The sequence below is a fragment of the Vicugna pacos genome, chromosome 8 (genome assembly GCF_048564905.1).
Source record: "Vicugna pacos chromosome 8, VicPac4, whole genome shotgun sequence".
In the NCBI taxonomy this organism is placed as follows: Eukaryota; Metazoa; Chordata; class Mammalia; order Artiodactyla; family Camelidae; genus Vicugna; species Vicugna pacos.
The window spans coordinates 4,353,031-4,366,631 of record NC_132994.1 but is presented as its reverse complement, the minus strand read 5'-3'; the positions used below and the strand labels follow the sequence as shown (position 1 = coordinate 4,366,631).

The window sequence follows — 13,601 nt, the reverse complement described above, 5'->3', positions numbered from 1 at the left end:
CTCTTCCATCGTCTTTACTCGTGTCTTTTCAGGCACCTGGAAGCCTTCCTCTGCTGGGACTCCTCCTTCCATCTCAGCCTCCCAGAGTCCTCACACAACTCTAAGTCTTCCTGAATGCCAGGCTTGCAGACCCAGCCTCCACCTGAAAACCATCTCTCTCTTCTCTGCAATCCCAGAGAACTCGGCACCTCTTTGGTTCTACTTTCCACAAACAATTTTATGCAGTTCTTTTGTATGCACGATCTTTGCTTGGTTATGCCCTTATTCAGCACTTCCTATCCTTAAACTTCAGTTCTCTGTGTTCAAGGGCTCCGGGCACTTTTGATTGGCTAGCCCCTCGGACTTAATGTGGCATAAAGGAAACTCGTCTGAGTTCCACATTTAATTGCATTTTCTACTTTGCCTTGGAGAATTAGTGGTCCTTAGGCTGGAACTGTGATGCCATCCTGACCTTTCCTTTCTTGTCCTTTCTTGTTGGATGGGCGTACGCGTGCCTTCCCATCCATTTCCTTTCTCTTCCTGCTGCTGTTTCCAGACTTCGCTTCAGTTATCCCAGCCTCTGTTATTTCCTTGGCCCCTTTCCTTTCATCCCCCCTCAGATCTTTACCTACATCTCTTCGCATCTCGTCTGCCGGGGTCCTATTGGCTGTCCAAGGACAGCTCTGGGGATGTCACTCTTTAGTCAGAAGCCTTCAGTGGGGCTCCGAGGCCACCTGGATGACAACCCGAAGCCTTGATCTTGGCTTTGACAGCCCAAGTCCATCCACAGTACATAGGTCACCTACCTCTCCAGTCATGCTCATGGATCACTCTTTATAGACTTGGAGCCAAATGAACCACTTCTGCTTCCTGAAAGCATCGTATTTTCTTGGCTCCAGGCCTTTGCTTTCTCTGGGTTTTCAGGCTGGCTTGGTCTGTCTTCAGATTCTAACATAATCTCTTGGTCCCCGGGACGTCTGAACTCCAACGGCACTTTTTCTCCTTCATCTCTTTATATCTTGAATTATCAGCGCTCATCCCTGCATCTTTAAAAAAGAAGAAGTAGTCCTGATCCATCTTTAAGTCCCAGCTGAGCTCCACTCCCCCACCCCAAACAAGATTTAGCACAGAATGTTGCCTATAGAAAGTGTCCAACTAATATTGGTTGAATTAGTTAACAACAAAATTAATAATAACATCAGTACCACTGAGCTTTTTTATCCTTTTTTTAAAAAAAAACTGGTAAGTAAACAAAGACCAAATAAAGATTAAATAAAATTATTTAAAGAGAGTGCATTCTTTCAAATTCTTAGTTATGTGCTGGGCATTTTATTTAAAATGTCCAATAATGCTGGATTCACTAAAAGATTGACTAGATTGACTTGATACACTGAGGAAATTGAGAGAGAAGAGCTATAAGCTGTTAAAATTGGGGGGAAAAACAGTGTGGTTTTATGTCTTGGAATGATAAACTATAATCGTAGTTTTATTTGGGGAAACTGGTAGAAAAGATATTCCAAAAGTCTTTTCCCTTTCGATATGCTCTTTTCCAAACCCTGGGGCTTGGTCATAATGCCAAGTCTCCGCTCACGTTGGTCCTGCACGTAACTTATTCATCCTATTTCCAATCTGATGCCAATTCCTTCAAGCTCTAGCTTACAATTCATTTCTACTCCAAAGTCTTGTCTTCAAATCCAGGTAGAATTCGGTATTTTCCTAATTGCCTGGCCTTTTGGAACCCCGTAAATATCCCTGCTAGAGTGCATCTCTCCCCTAACAAACGTAATTATTTGTTTCCAGGCTGCCCTGCAGCAGTAAATTTGAAGCTTGTTGAGAGACACTTAAGTCCCTGGGGCTTCGCCTGGCACTTGGAGCATCGTAGACACTCAAATATTTGTTCAAGTAATTAATGAATGGATATGAGTAATGTAGCAATAGTGGGGGCATTTACTTGCTTCACAAAAATAAAATAGGAAAAGTACTCTGAACCTCCAGTTAGGAGAGAGCGAGAAAAAGAGGGGAAAACTTTTCCATTCACTTTTTTTCAGCCCTGGGAAAATCCTTCTTGAGTCTCTTATCAACAGAGGATGAGTTTACACCCCCGACACCAGAAACTGTAAGGCCTGACCAAAGTGGATGAGACGTGCAAGCTGAAATTCCCGCTTGTCCAATAACTGCCTTGATGTCTTCAGACACATTTCTTAGTCTTTCTCTACTTGATGTCTTTATAGCTAAAGAAGAAATAGGCGTGCAGTCCATCCCCATCAGTCACAGGAGTCATGGTCTATAAAATTAAAGAATATCGAACCATTTACTCGTGAGATAAATATAGGATGGGTTCCATCCAGTATCTGGTCATACAATCTGCATCAGCTACTCAGTACATGACCTTGTTTTATGTGTGTTTCTGTTAAAAGACACCTTATTTAATATATATTGTTATTCATTACCGTGGAGCTCACAGCCAAGAGACTGTAACTTACGCCTAAACAAAGCTTATTTAACACACATATGTTCTGTGTAGGACACACCACAGCCTGCTTGAGTTTAGGAATTCAGCGCCCTGATAGGGGCCATTTTCAACAGTAAAATTGCCAACAAAAAGCACAAAAGATATGGGGGGAAAAAATAACTGGGCATTAAATAGACCATGAAAAGGACACATGTTTACAGTCTGTGGACTGGAACCAGGAGTTGAGTGGCACCACGTGGCTTCAGCTGGGCATTTGTGCATCTGGTGACTAAAATTCACCTCTCCGTGCATGTCCTGGAAGGACCAGGAGAGCGCTGTGAGCTTTGATTTGGGGGCCACCCATACATTTTTAGCAAGTAGTTGAATTCGCAAATATGGAATCCATGAATAATGAAGTTTGATGGTTACAATTTTCCAGGCATAGGAATAAAGTAGATGAAATACATAATCACTCAGCCATAATGACGTGCGTGAGTTGGCCGGCACACAGCAGGGAATCTATGACCCATTAGGGTTGGCAGTGTAACTCTGAACATAGAAGGTGGGTCTTGCCCTCAAGCTGCTCACAGTGTCATCTAAGAAAATAGATAACACACATATACACACATACAAACACACACACACACGCAGCCCTCACCACACCCTCACACATATGCACACAGACCCACACAAACACACGCACACACATGCACATACACACACCCTCACCACACACAAGACATGCAAACACACATGTGCACACAGAGACACAAACACATATACACATACAAACACACACATACCCTCACCACACACACATACACACACATGCACACATACTCCCTTCGCTGCCCATTCTCCAGCCCCAAACACTTTTATTTTTGTCGCATCACCTCGAATCATTTTTAAAATGTGCTTATTTATCACCTTTCTTTACACCACACAGTAGAAGCTCCAGGAGGGCAGGAACCCTCTTGTGTGTCTTGCACACCCCTGTGTTCCCAGCCCTCAGCTCAGTACAAGTAGGGAGAAAGGGTTCGGTAAACACTCCCGAGAGTGGGCCCATCTCTGCCCATCGGGGACTCCGTGTCCCTCCTCCCCTTCCCGCTCACGGCCACTGCTCTCCTTCAGGTCCTCGCAGTCTCTCCTGGACTGTCCGTCAATCTCCCGGGGACGTTCCTTTCTCCTCCCTTCTCCCTCACCAGGCGGCACCCCTGCTGCTGGGGAGGGGGCAGTGGGCGCGGTGCACGGGGAGGGAGGGCCCACTGCGTTTGGCAAGGAGCGAGCCGTGTGGCTGGGAGAGGAGGCCCCTTCCTTGGGAGACAGCCAGGCTCCAACATCCATCCCTGCTCCGTCCACTCATCAGTCCCTACACTTCTGCAAAAGTGTGTCCCTGCGCCCAGAGTGGCCTTGCGACCTCAGAATGCCATTTTCCACAGGAACAGTTTGAGCCCAGATTTATTCAGGTTAACTCACTTTCTCATCTGTAAATGTAAGCATCCACTCTCCTTCCGTGGACATTCTAGAACCCCGGGTATATGGCAGAGGAAGGTACTGAATCAGAAAGGAGGCAGCAAATTAGGTGGGATCATTTATCAATGTCTTGTAATGCCCCCAATGCCTGGCGCCTTGTCATCTACACAGTAGGCATGCAGTCAGTCGATTTGAAACACCGAGTATTCACATTTTCCTGTGCCTTATGCTGTACGTGGGCGGGGGGAGGGCAGAAGACTGAACAAAAGAGAAGTAATGCCAACAGAAGTGTAGGCTGGTAGAGAAATAGCCCTAAACCGATTGTCATACAAATGCATCATAATTAAGAACTGTGATGTACTTCCAAAGAAGTCGACACAGGGCAAGGTTTCCGCCCTGTAAGTCAGTGCCTGCATCCCTGGCCTCTCTGGTACGAGACGGGGAAGGAGCCCTTATCGCTGGAAGAGTGCGCTGCTTTTGTATCGCTGGTCTTGCTGAGTTGCTGGTGCGCGGAGGTACAGCCAGAGACTGTCATGCTAGCTCACCCTGTACCGGGAAAAGCTGACTCCCAGAATGGAGAGCAAGGACCCCTTCTGGTCGATCTAACCTCTCCCTTCACATCATATTCTCTTGGGTGACTACTTCCGTAAATTGGCTGTTTCCTTTTGCCATAGATATTTTGCAAAGCATGAATGATGATGGTACTGGTAAATGAAAAGTAAAAATGTTTACTGATGAAAATCAGGAAAATTTAAAAAACTATGCAGACCTGCCGGGGGGGAGGTGATCTGATAAAGCCTTATACATTGAGCATAAATCTAGACGTGGAGGACAATAAACAGTTATTCGAGTAAAGAACCAGAAGTAAAGTGGTTGAAGAAAAGGAACAGCATTATATAGGGCCCCGAGGCTGGCAGGAATGAGTCTGGGATGCGGGAAGAAGTTTTCTGAGTCTGGGGTAGAGATAGTCTGGGGCAGGATCGCTCAGAGAGAACTGGAGGGACAGCGAGGGGCTCGACGGTGCTTCACCGTGCACCCGTCAGCTGCCCTCTGATCAGAGATGGAGGACCGTTCTGGGCTGTGCATCCTAATTCTGATGGCGACGGCGTGTCCCTGCCTCCTCACTTAGCCTTTAGGCCTTTCTTAGGATCCCCTTATATTCTTAGTCAGGACTGCCATGACTCCTCAAAGCTTTCAGTTCTACTTATTAACTCTGTTCCTTGGGGCTTGTGTCTGCCTCCAGATGCCCAGATATTTGCTGCTGGGTTCGGAGGGGGAGAAGTTCCCTTGTAGCTCAGATAGTTCAGATCACTAGCCTCACCTGCAGCCTCATTTCCACAGGGAATTCAGCAAATCTATGTGCTAAGATGTGCTTCTGTGTATTTATAGACAATTGTATATAGTCCCTGAGAAATTTGTTAGCTAGAAGCCGACCAGACATAGAACAAGGAATTGCATGGTCACCACTTTCCATAAAATTGAACGTCCTTTTGGTCTCTCATGTGACCAAAGCTAGAACTTACAGTTTGAAACTGGCAGAGACATTTATATGTCTATGGCCTTCGTTCACTGCACTGATTTTCATACTTCCTGCAAAGGAAAAGCAGAGTCCTGCCCCCTGATCTGCGTGTCCCAGGACGATTTGCCACAGTCCCACCCACGTAGTGGGTATCTCGTTGTATCAGCACCGAAACTCCTCCCTGCAGAAGACGTTTTCAGGAAGGAGAATTTTCTGATGAACAAATCATGGGCCGTGTGAGTAAGCTGTGTGCTGTACGTATGCTCAGGGAGGGAGCGACTGGAAAGCGCTGTAGGAGAGGGAGCTTCTGGTCGTGAAAGTCTGGAGCAGCATTTATAGATGCAGATCCACCATAATGTGGCTGTAAATGCAGATCACGTAGCCAGTCATAAAAAGATAACACAAAGGCAATCAAGTCATAAAGCTGCTGTAGACTGAGTACTTAGTGTGTGTCAGATACTGGGAGCTTTGCAACCACTCTGCACGACAGCTCTTAGCGTCTCTGCCTTACACATAGGGGAAGGCGAGTGTAGGTGGGCAATTAACCCGGAACCACACAGTTAATAAATGTCAGGGGCATTTTAAACCAGGTCTGCCTAGTTCAAGCTCCAAACTCAGACTTTGCCAAGGACGCTCAGTTTTTCAAATTGGTCCGGGCCATAGACATCAGGGCTGCTGAAAACCACACAAAACAAAACCTGCTGTCCAATGCAACAAAGGGCCTGTGGCATTTGATCCATAAATCATCAAGAGAGAGATATGACCACAATGAGCAGAGCTCTTAAAAAAACTCTAGCAAATACTGGATCTACTGCTCTGCTTCCTACTTTTCTGGAAAATTCCATCAAGTGGCCTGAAATGTTATGAGTACCCTCTTCAAAATGCTGTTCTGGTTAGTTCAGCTTTGCTCTGTCTATCTCTCTGATCTTTAAGCAAATGTCAAAGTGAATTGAGATATATATATATATATATATATATACACACACACACATATATCATATACACACACATTTTTTCAATGTGTGAGAGACAGATTAGGGCAGGGTCAGCTTCAAGGAATGAGGCTTGTGTCTCGTTAGAGACCCTGAGGTGTACTGACTATCACTTCATTATTTTCTTGAAGTCGGGACTTCATTAAATACCTGCTGTGGACAAAGCATTGCATGTGATATCCATACTGATGAACAAGAGAAGCTCAGTATCCCCGTAAATGTCCCTCCTCCTCCCCGACCTGGGATGCTCGGGCTTAGCCCCGCCCCCCATGCCCCTGCCTGGCTCCACATGTAATCATTGCCAAATGGAATCCACCAGGAGATAGAAGAAGAGCTTTGTTCTGTACCACTGCCCCATGTCGACTTAGTAAAGTCCAATTTACTGGCCTTGGAAAATAGTACAAAAATGTTTCTTATACTCTCCGGTTCATTGAATGTGTATCTGAAACATTTGTGATCTTTTTTTTTTTTTTTTAACGTATGCCCTTTGGCGATTTTAAAAACCGAACTCTGAATTTATAGTTTTGATCAGGAAATGGTGTGTGCTCACTGGCTTTCGCCGATAGCATAGAGTCGCTGACCCGCTGTCAGGACAACATGCTTTGTGAAATGTTTTCCCAGAAACGGAGACGCATTTGCACAAATTGCTTCCCATTGCCGTGGTCCCCTTGTTAGCAGCAGCATGCATTTTGTATGAAAGCTGGCAGAGATGGGGATGCAGCCGCGGTGGCGGACCTCAGCACAGCTCGCTGGCGTGGACGTGGTAAAATCGGCAACTTCAGCCTCATTAGCACCAGGTCCCCTACCGAGTTAACCAGCTGCAGGCAATCTCAGAACTCTGAAGGTCAATTCTTTCTGCACAGACATAGAGTCACAGTTCAATGGACAAAGGCCCTAAAATGTTACCCCTCCAGCCAGGAAATTTTAAGTGGGAAAAAAGAAGAAAAGGTTAAATGAGTTAGGAAACTGGTCTACCACAGACTTGCAATTTTTCTCAAGTGTTGCAGCAAGTATTCTGTAACTTTTATCGCGGTCAGGACTCGAAACATGTTTCCATGTGGTTGCCGGGAGCTATTAAAATAAATAGCACAAAGAGGGCAATTAAATATAGATACTAACAGATTCAAACCACAGAATACCAGAAAGTATCTTGTATGTTTCATCTGAAAACACTCAGGGTGAATTTATTTGGGATTAGAATAAAGGCATGCTTTGAAAAGCTAGCTGGATAGGGAGGCAGGCTGAGGAGGCTAAAAAATTGCGACCATCTCCCTCCATCGGCCGAAGGGAGTCCCGTCCTCAGGGAAGGCATCGGTGTGAGGCAGCGGTCCCGTTAATTACATACGAAGCAGTTACATGCGAACCAGTTAGAAGAGGTGTGCTCTGAGGACAAAAGCAAGGGACCTCCATCCATGAAGCTTTAGACAAATGTCGTGGCTTCACTTTACGCTTCTTAAGTCTCTTGTGACCCCAGGTCACTGCTCATCTTTAAGGGGCACCTGATTTTCCTTCCCCGGCTCCTGTGTTTTGAAGACGCAGTGAGTGTGAGAGGACAGGAAAGTATCTCTTTGGTAAAGTCGCCTTGTGTGTGAACTCAGCGCTAACACAGCCGGCGTGGATGTGGGAAACCAAAATGAATGCCAAGAGGGAAAAGCAAAACTTGCTGTGGGTACTCTTGGAATAAGATAAAGCCAATGGGTTCCAACAGTGAGGACGAGGGGAATGGCAAGGATTTGGAACTTCAGTAGGGACATGATGCTGTGTTCAGTCCTCTCTTTTGGCTGGTTGCAAAAGGCTGGGGTGTTAAGAAGAATAATTTGAAAATAGCTAAGATTTATTGAACTCTTACTGTGCTGGGTCTTTGAAAAATTGCATGTCATCTTTATAATATGTCATTGTGAACGTTAAACTAAAACAACCAGAAAGGGCAGAGCCAGGATGTAGCCGAGGAAGACTCTCACTTATCTAGGGTTTGTTCATCGTCCATGTCTTTACTATAATGCCTTTCAAAACAGCATGGCTCACAGGTACTGGGCAACTTTCCTTACAGGAGCATGCAAAGAAAGCTTCTTTGTAGGGAATAATTATGCAATGACGTGAAAGGGTATAATATTGGGGCAATTATGGGACAAATATCTGTGAGAGAAAATAAGTGTCGAGCCTGTTCTGATGCCTTCCAAGGGGTATATATGAGGATCTACAGAAATCCCAGCATCACAACGCTGAGAAATAGTCCTCCAAGTTCTCCTAGAACAGCTCATGAGGGTCACTCAGCAGTATTGCAAAGCGTTTGTACCCTCAGCACTTAATCAGTCCAAACAGACGCTGTTGGAAAGTATATCCTCTCACCTAACATTAAGCCTTGCATCTAATTTCATTTGCAGAACTTCTTTCAAATAGTCAGCAACCTTCTAGATGAAGACAACAAGGAGAAGTGGGAAGATGCCCAGCAGGTAAGGCTGGAGTTGTTCCCGAGCTTAAGATGAAGTTGGCTAAATACAGTCTCATCGTATGGGGGGGGGGGGAGTGGCTCGCTATTCTAAGAACGTAAAAGGAAAATTTTAAAAAGATGTCTTGATGATCTTATACTGGTTTTCAAGAAAACTAGCGATCTGTTTTATCTTAACTGTCTATGGAATGAATGATATTTATAAATGTGGAAAATTCTAAGCAGCTTCCAGTACTGTATCACTTAAAGGTGCCAGCCCATAACGACTCTCTGGCTTACCCATCATTTCCATTCCTGTCTACAGACTATGGGAGAAGCAGCAAACCTTTAAGGACGTATTACAGACTGAACTGTAGGGTCCTACCTAGCAAAATCATTTGTGTGTACTACAACGTTACACGGAGTCTGCATCATATATACAGATGTGCATTTTGACTCAAATCCAATAGTAATAAAAAAAAGAGTTCTCATTAAAAAAAATTGTATTCTGCTTTTTTCTCTTTCTGTAGCAGGTAGCCTTATTGGTTTAGTTATCATTTTAACAACAAGCAAGGAAAAAAAAAAAAGCCTTAGTTTAAGACCCTGAATCTATCTTTTCCTGCTAGTTTGAATTGTGTGTTTGTCCTTGGCTCCAATCGCCAGGAAAGCCTCAATCACTCCCTGTGGGAAAATGGTGTTTTTCCTGAGAATACAGCCGCAGAGCCTAAGCACATTTTTCTAGAAGGCCGGAGGCTCTTGATTATGGGTATGTTTAGAACAAATGTATAGTCCCCTGTTTAAAGCAAGACTGCAGTTCATCAGAGGCTGCTATTTACTGAGAGGTCCTGACCCGAACAAGTAATGAACAGTGGCAGAACTTTTGTCAATGGAAAATCCTGGATCCGTAATCCATCTATTTGCTTGGGATTCTGAGTTAGTAATATGCTTATCTCTGAAATATTTTTTTCCGTGGTGATGGTCCTTAATGCTCCTTTGAAATAACTATTTGAAATAAAAACAGCTGTTTTGTCACAGTATTGTCATAGAAGCAGCCACGTGGTACATGTCTCCAAGTTTGTGACACAAAGGCTGAAGGCCTCGGAAGTCAGAGATGCTTAAAATCTACCACAGATCATCCCTCACAGGGTCCCTTACCTATTTAAGAGGCATTAGTGCCAACACAGTGCAACATGAAACACCGTTCTGTGTGGATTTGGAAAACCAGCGGAGGAAGACGGTGACTATTGACCTGGGGAGGTTTTTGCAATCAGAATTTACACTTTGGGGCACTCAACGGTGTCATTTCAGAGTCTGATCGCTACACATCAGCCCCAGTGGGGAAAGAGCAGACTATGCTGAGTTATAGCATCCGACTGAACACACAGTGAAGTGAGGTGGAAAAAGGCTGCACTCTATATGCCAGCATTTTCTACACCATCATTGTGGTTAGAATGAACAAGTCCGTTTCAGTCCAGACAAGCCATGTCAGGCGTGATACTGGGTTCTGTGTTTCCTGGTTATACAGAAAGCTCATGTGTCTCTAAGGAGCAGGCAATCTGTGGCCAGGGGCCAGATTGCACCTTACACCTGCTTTGTAAATGAAGTTTGGGCGCATAGCCACACATATCTATGGTTGCTATGATACCACAGCACTGAGCTGTTCCCACAGAGACCACCCCACCCCCCTGCCATGGCCCATGAAGCCGAAAATGTGTACTCTCTGGTCCTTCACAGAGAAACAGGAAATATTACCAGCCCTTGTTCAAAACCATTCGAATACTGTAGGGAAAATGTAACTACGAACAGAATCCCCTGCCACCCTAGAAGACCTCACTCTACAGGTAGAGGAGAAAGGAAACAGGTTTATTACTGAATAAGCGTTAAACCCAAATGCGACGTGCACTACAGGCAGGCCACTAGGCGACTGTAAAGACAGAAAGAAGCCGCACCCTTTTACGCAGCCGAGAGCGGATGCAACTCATTACACCTGTGTCTTCAAGATGAATGGTGACTAGTCCTCAAGTAGGAGGACGTGATGACACCGTTTGTCACACTTGGTAATTGGGGTGGGTGACCATCTTGTTAGTTAATTGGATTTACCCGAAGAAGAAATAAGCTTTTATATCATAATAACTGGAGGCAGGCCTGCAACTCGAAGCGAAGCACCTGCTGACGTGAGGCTGCCGTCCGCCCACACCGACGGGAGACAGACCCCTGTCTTCCCTGATGACTTTGTTTTCAGGGAGAGACATCCCTGGGTCTGTACGCTGGGAAGAGGCTGCTTCGCGTTTAAAAAGATTTGCATACGTTTCCGGGAGACAGAGAAAGAACTTCACAATGACTGGTTTTCTGAACAAATGCTCTCAAGGAAAGGGAGGGGGAGAAAAGGGTTGGGAGGAAGTCTCTTCCCTCTTTGCAACAGGAAGGATGAAGCCCCTTATTTTTAATTTGTATTTACCCCACACTCTGCATCCTCAATACACATACACCTACACAGAGACGGAGGGAAAAGACAGTAGCAGCCGGAAGCTCGGAGCTGATGGAAATTTCATGCTTTTTTTTTTTTTTTTTTTGGAATGGGGATGATGTGCTGTCAGAATTCATATTTAATGATTGGAAATGTAGGTAAGAAACAGCATTTCCCCCCAGATCTTCCTGAAATTAAAAAAAGTACAACTATTTATGCCATATGTTTCTAACCGTAATAGCCACTGTTCTTGTCTTCAAGTATATGTGAGTAGAAATATTATGTATTCTAGGTGTCTGATGTTTGGATGGGCACAGCCACAAGCTCTTGAAAAATATACACACCATGCCCGCTCCCCGCCCTGTCCGACACGTCTTCCTGCTAATAAGTGTGTCTCTGCACTTTCTGCACCAGCCTTTGCAAATACAAAGCCACTAAAACTCTCGAATCCACTTAAGTTTTTCATGGCTAGAAGCTCCTGTCATGCTGAATGGCCAAAAGAAATGAACCTAACATCAAAAGACTTTCTGCCCTAATAAGGTTATATAATGCCAGCTGGCTTTAGAAGCCTGATGGGTTCCAGATGCTAAAATTCACGTGACCTTGTAAATGGCCCTCACATTCCACTCCCTGTGATCTACCACCAGAATCGGGTCATCTTCAAGCAAACACTCATCTGTTTGCAGTGTGCAAGGTGGATGGGGTCGGGTGTGTCTTGTGTGCGTACGTGTGAGGTACCAACACGACAGCTGTAACTATGATCCTGAAAGTGTTGCCAACATTATTATTCATACAGTGGCTATTATAATGATTAGAAATAAAGGTCTCTCCCAGGATATTTTGCAGTGAACTTAATAGTCTGTAAATATTCATGTTGGTAATAATACTTGTTTTTTCTCTCAGTACTTATCTTATAGATGCTAAGTAAAAAAGGTAAAAAGCATCCCCTCAATTTCAGTGTTTGTTCTGTGTTATATTTAAGTGAGGACAGGAACCCATCCAAAGTAAAGACATGCCATTTCTAAGAATACAATCTGTTAGACATTTTCGGATTTTTTAGATTTGTGAAGGATTAATCATTGCATCGTAACACCGCCAGAGTTCTTGCATGTGACACATGCTGTTATTCTCAACGATTAGTTCAAAAAAATGCACCTGTCAGATGGGTTAAAAAATTAATACATATAAATACATAAATATAATTTAAATAAATATTAAAAGTTAAAAAAATTAAAAAGTAAAAAAAAAAAAATAGAGCTCCTGCTGGTTGTAGAAATGTCTTCAAATAAATCAGAGTTCATTTATGTTCTTGTTGTGTACCTTTTAAATTCTAGTTATATATTCTATTTTATAGATTTTTATTTTGCTCCATCTAACCTTTGCTTATTTTTGTAGATTTACCCGGGCTCGATAGAGTTAATGCAGGTGATTGAAGATTTTATACACATTGTTGGAATGGGGATGATGGACTTTCAGAATTCATACTTAATGACTGGAAATGTAGGTAAGAAATAGAATATTTTCCCAAAATCTTACTGAAATTTAAAAAAAAATTGCAGGTATCTGAGTCATGCATTTTTAAGTGTAATATCCATTGTTTGTATCTTTGAGTATATGTGAATAATACACTGTGGGTACTTGGTGTCTGGTTCTCCCACGGGCCCAACCGCATATACATTGTACACATGCATACGCACACGCACATTTGCATGTATCTGCATGTATTTGTATACATTTATATGGGCCTACTTGTGTTTATCTGCACAGCAGATGTAAAGGAGAATATGCCAAATGTTTATTGCTATCCAATCTCATGTTGAACATATCTGATGTATACTCTAGTAAGTTTTTTTAAAAATGCGTCTTCATGACCTCCCATTGTTCATGAAGATGTCGAGTTACTTTCTTGCTAGGTGTCCCAAGGAAGCGCTGGATTTATAGGTGGTCAGATGGGATGTTTCAGAGACCTTTGAGGGTATGGTCATGGTGCTGCTGTCCTGCGTAACTCCCAGGACACAGTAGGTCTTTGAGGCCCCTCTGTAGTGGATTCTGTAGTCTAGTGCACACAATGTGAGAACATCTTTCTCCTTGAGTTGCCTTTAGCATTGCTTCTTACAGGAAGGGATTACCTTACAGGGAGGGACTACACAGAGGCGTGAAACCCACACATCCTCTCTCAGTACCAGAATTACATTCAGCCAACAGCAATGATGGTAACCAAAGGACGTGTTTCTCTTTGTAGTTAAAAAAAAAAAAGGCAAGAGCAAAGAAATGGTCTTCTTAAATATGAT

General features: G+C 43.9%; 1 protein-coding gene across 1 annotated transcript in view; it reads left to right on the top strand.

Annotated features, from left to right (window-relative positions):
- ADGRB3 (adhesion G protein-coupled receptor B3) overlaps nt 1–13,601 on the top strand; it is a 684,888-nt gene that overhangs the window by 328,753 nt on the left and 342,534 nt on the right. Inside the window, exons 12-13 of the mRNA XM_072965499.1 lie at nt 8,800–8,868; nt 12,706–12,814. Of these exons, the coding sequence (XP_072821600.1) occupies nt 8,800–8,868; nt 12,706–12,814 (178 nt within the window). The remainder of the gene's footprint in view (nt 1–8,799; nt 8,869–12,705; nt 12,815–13,601) is intronic.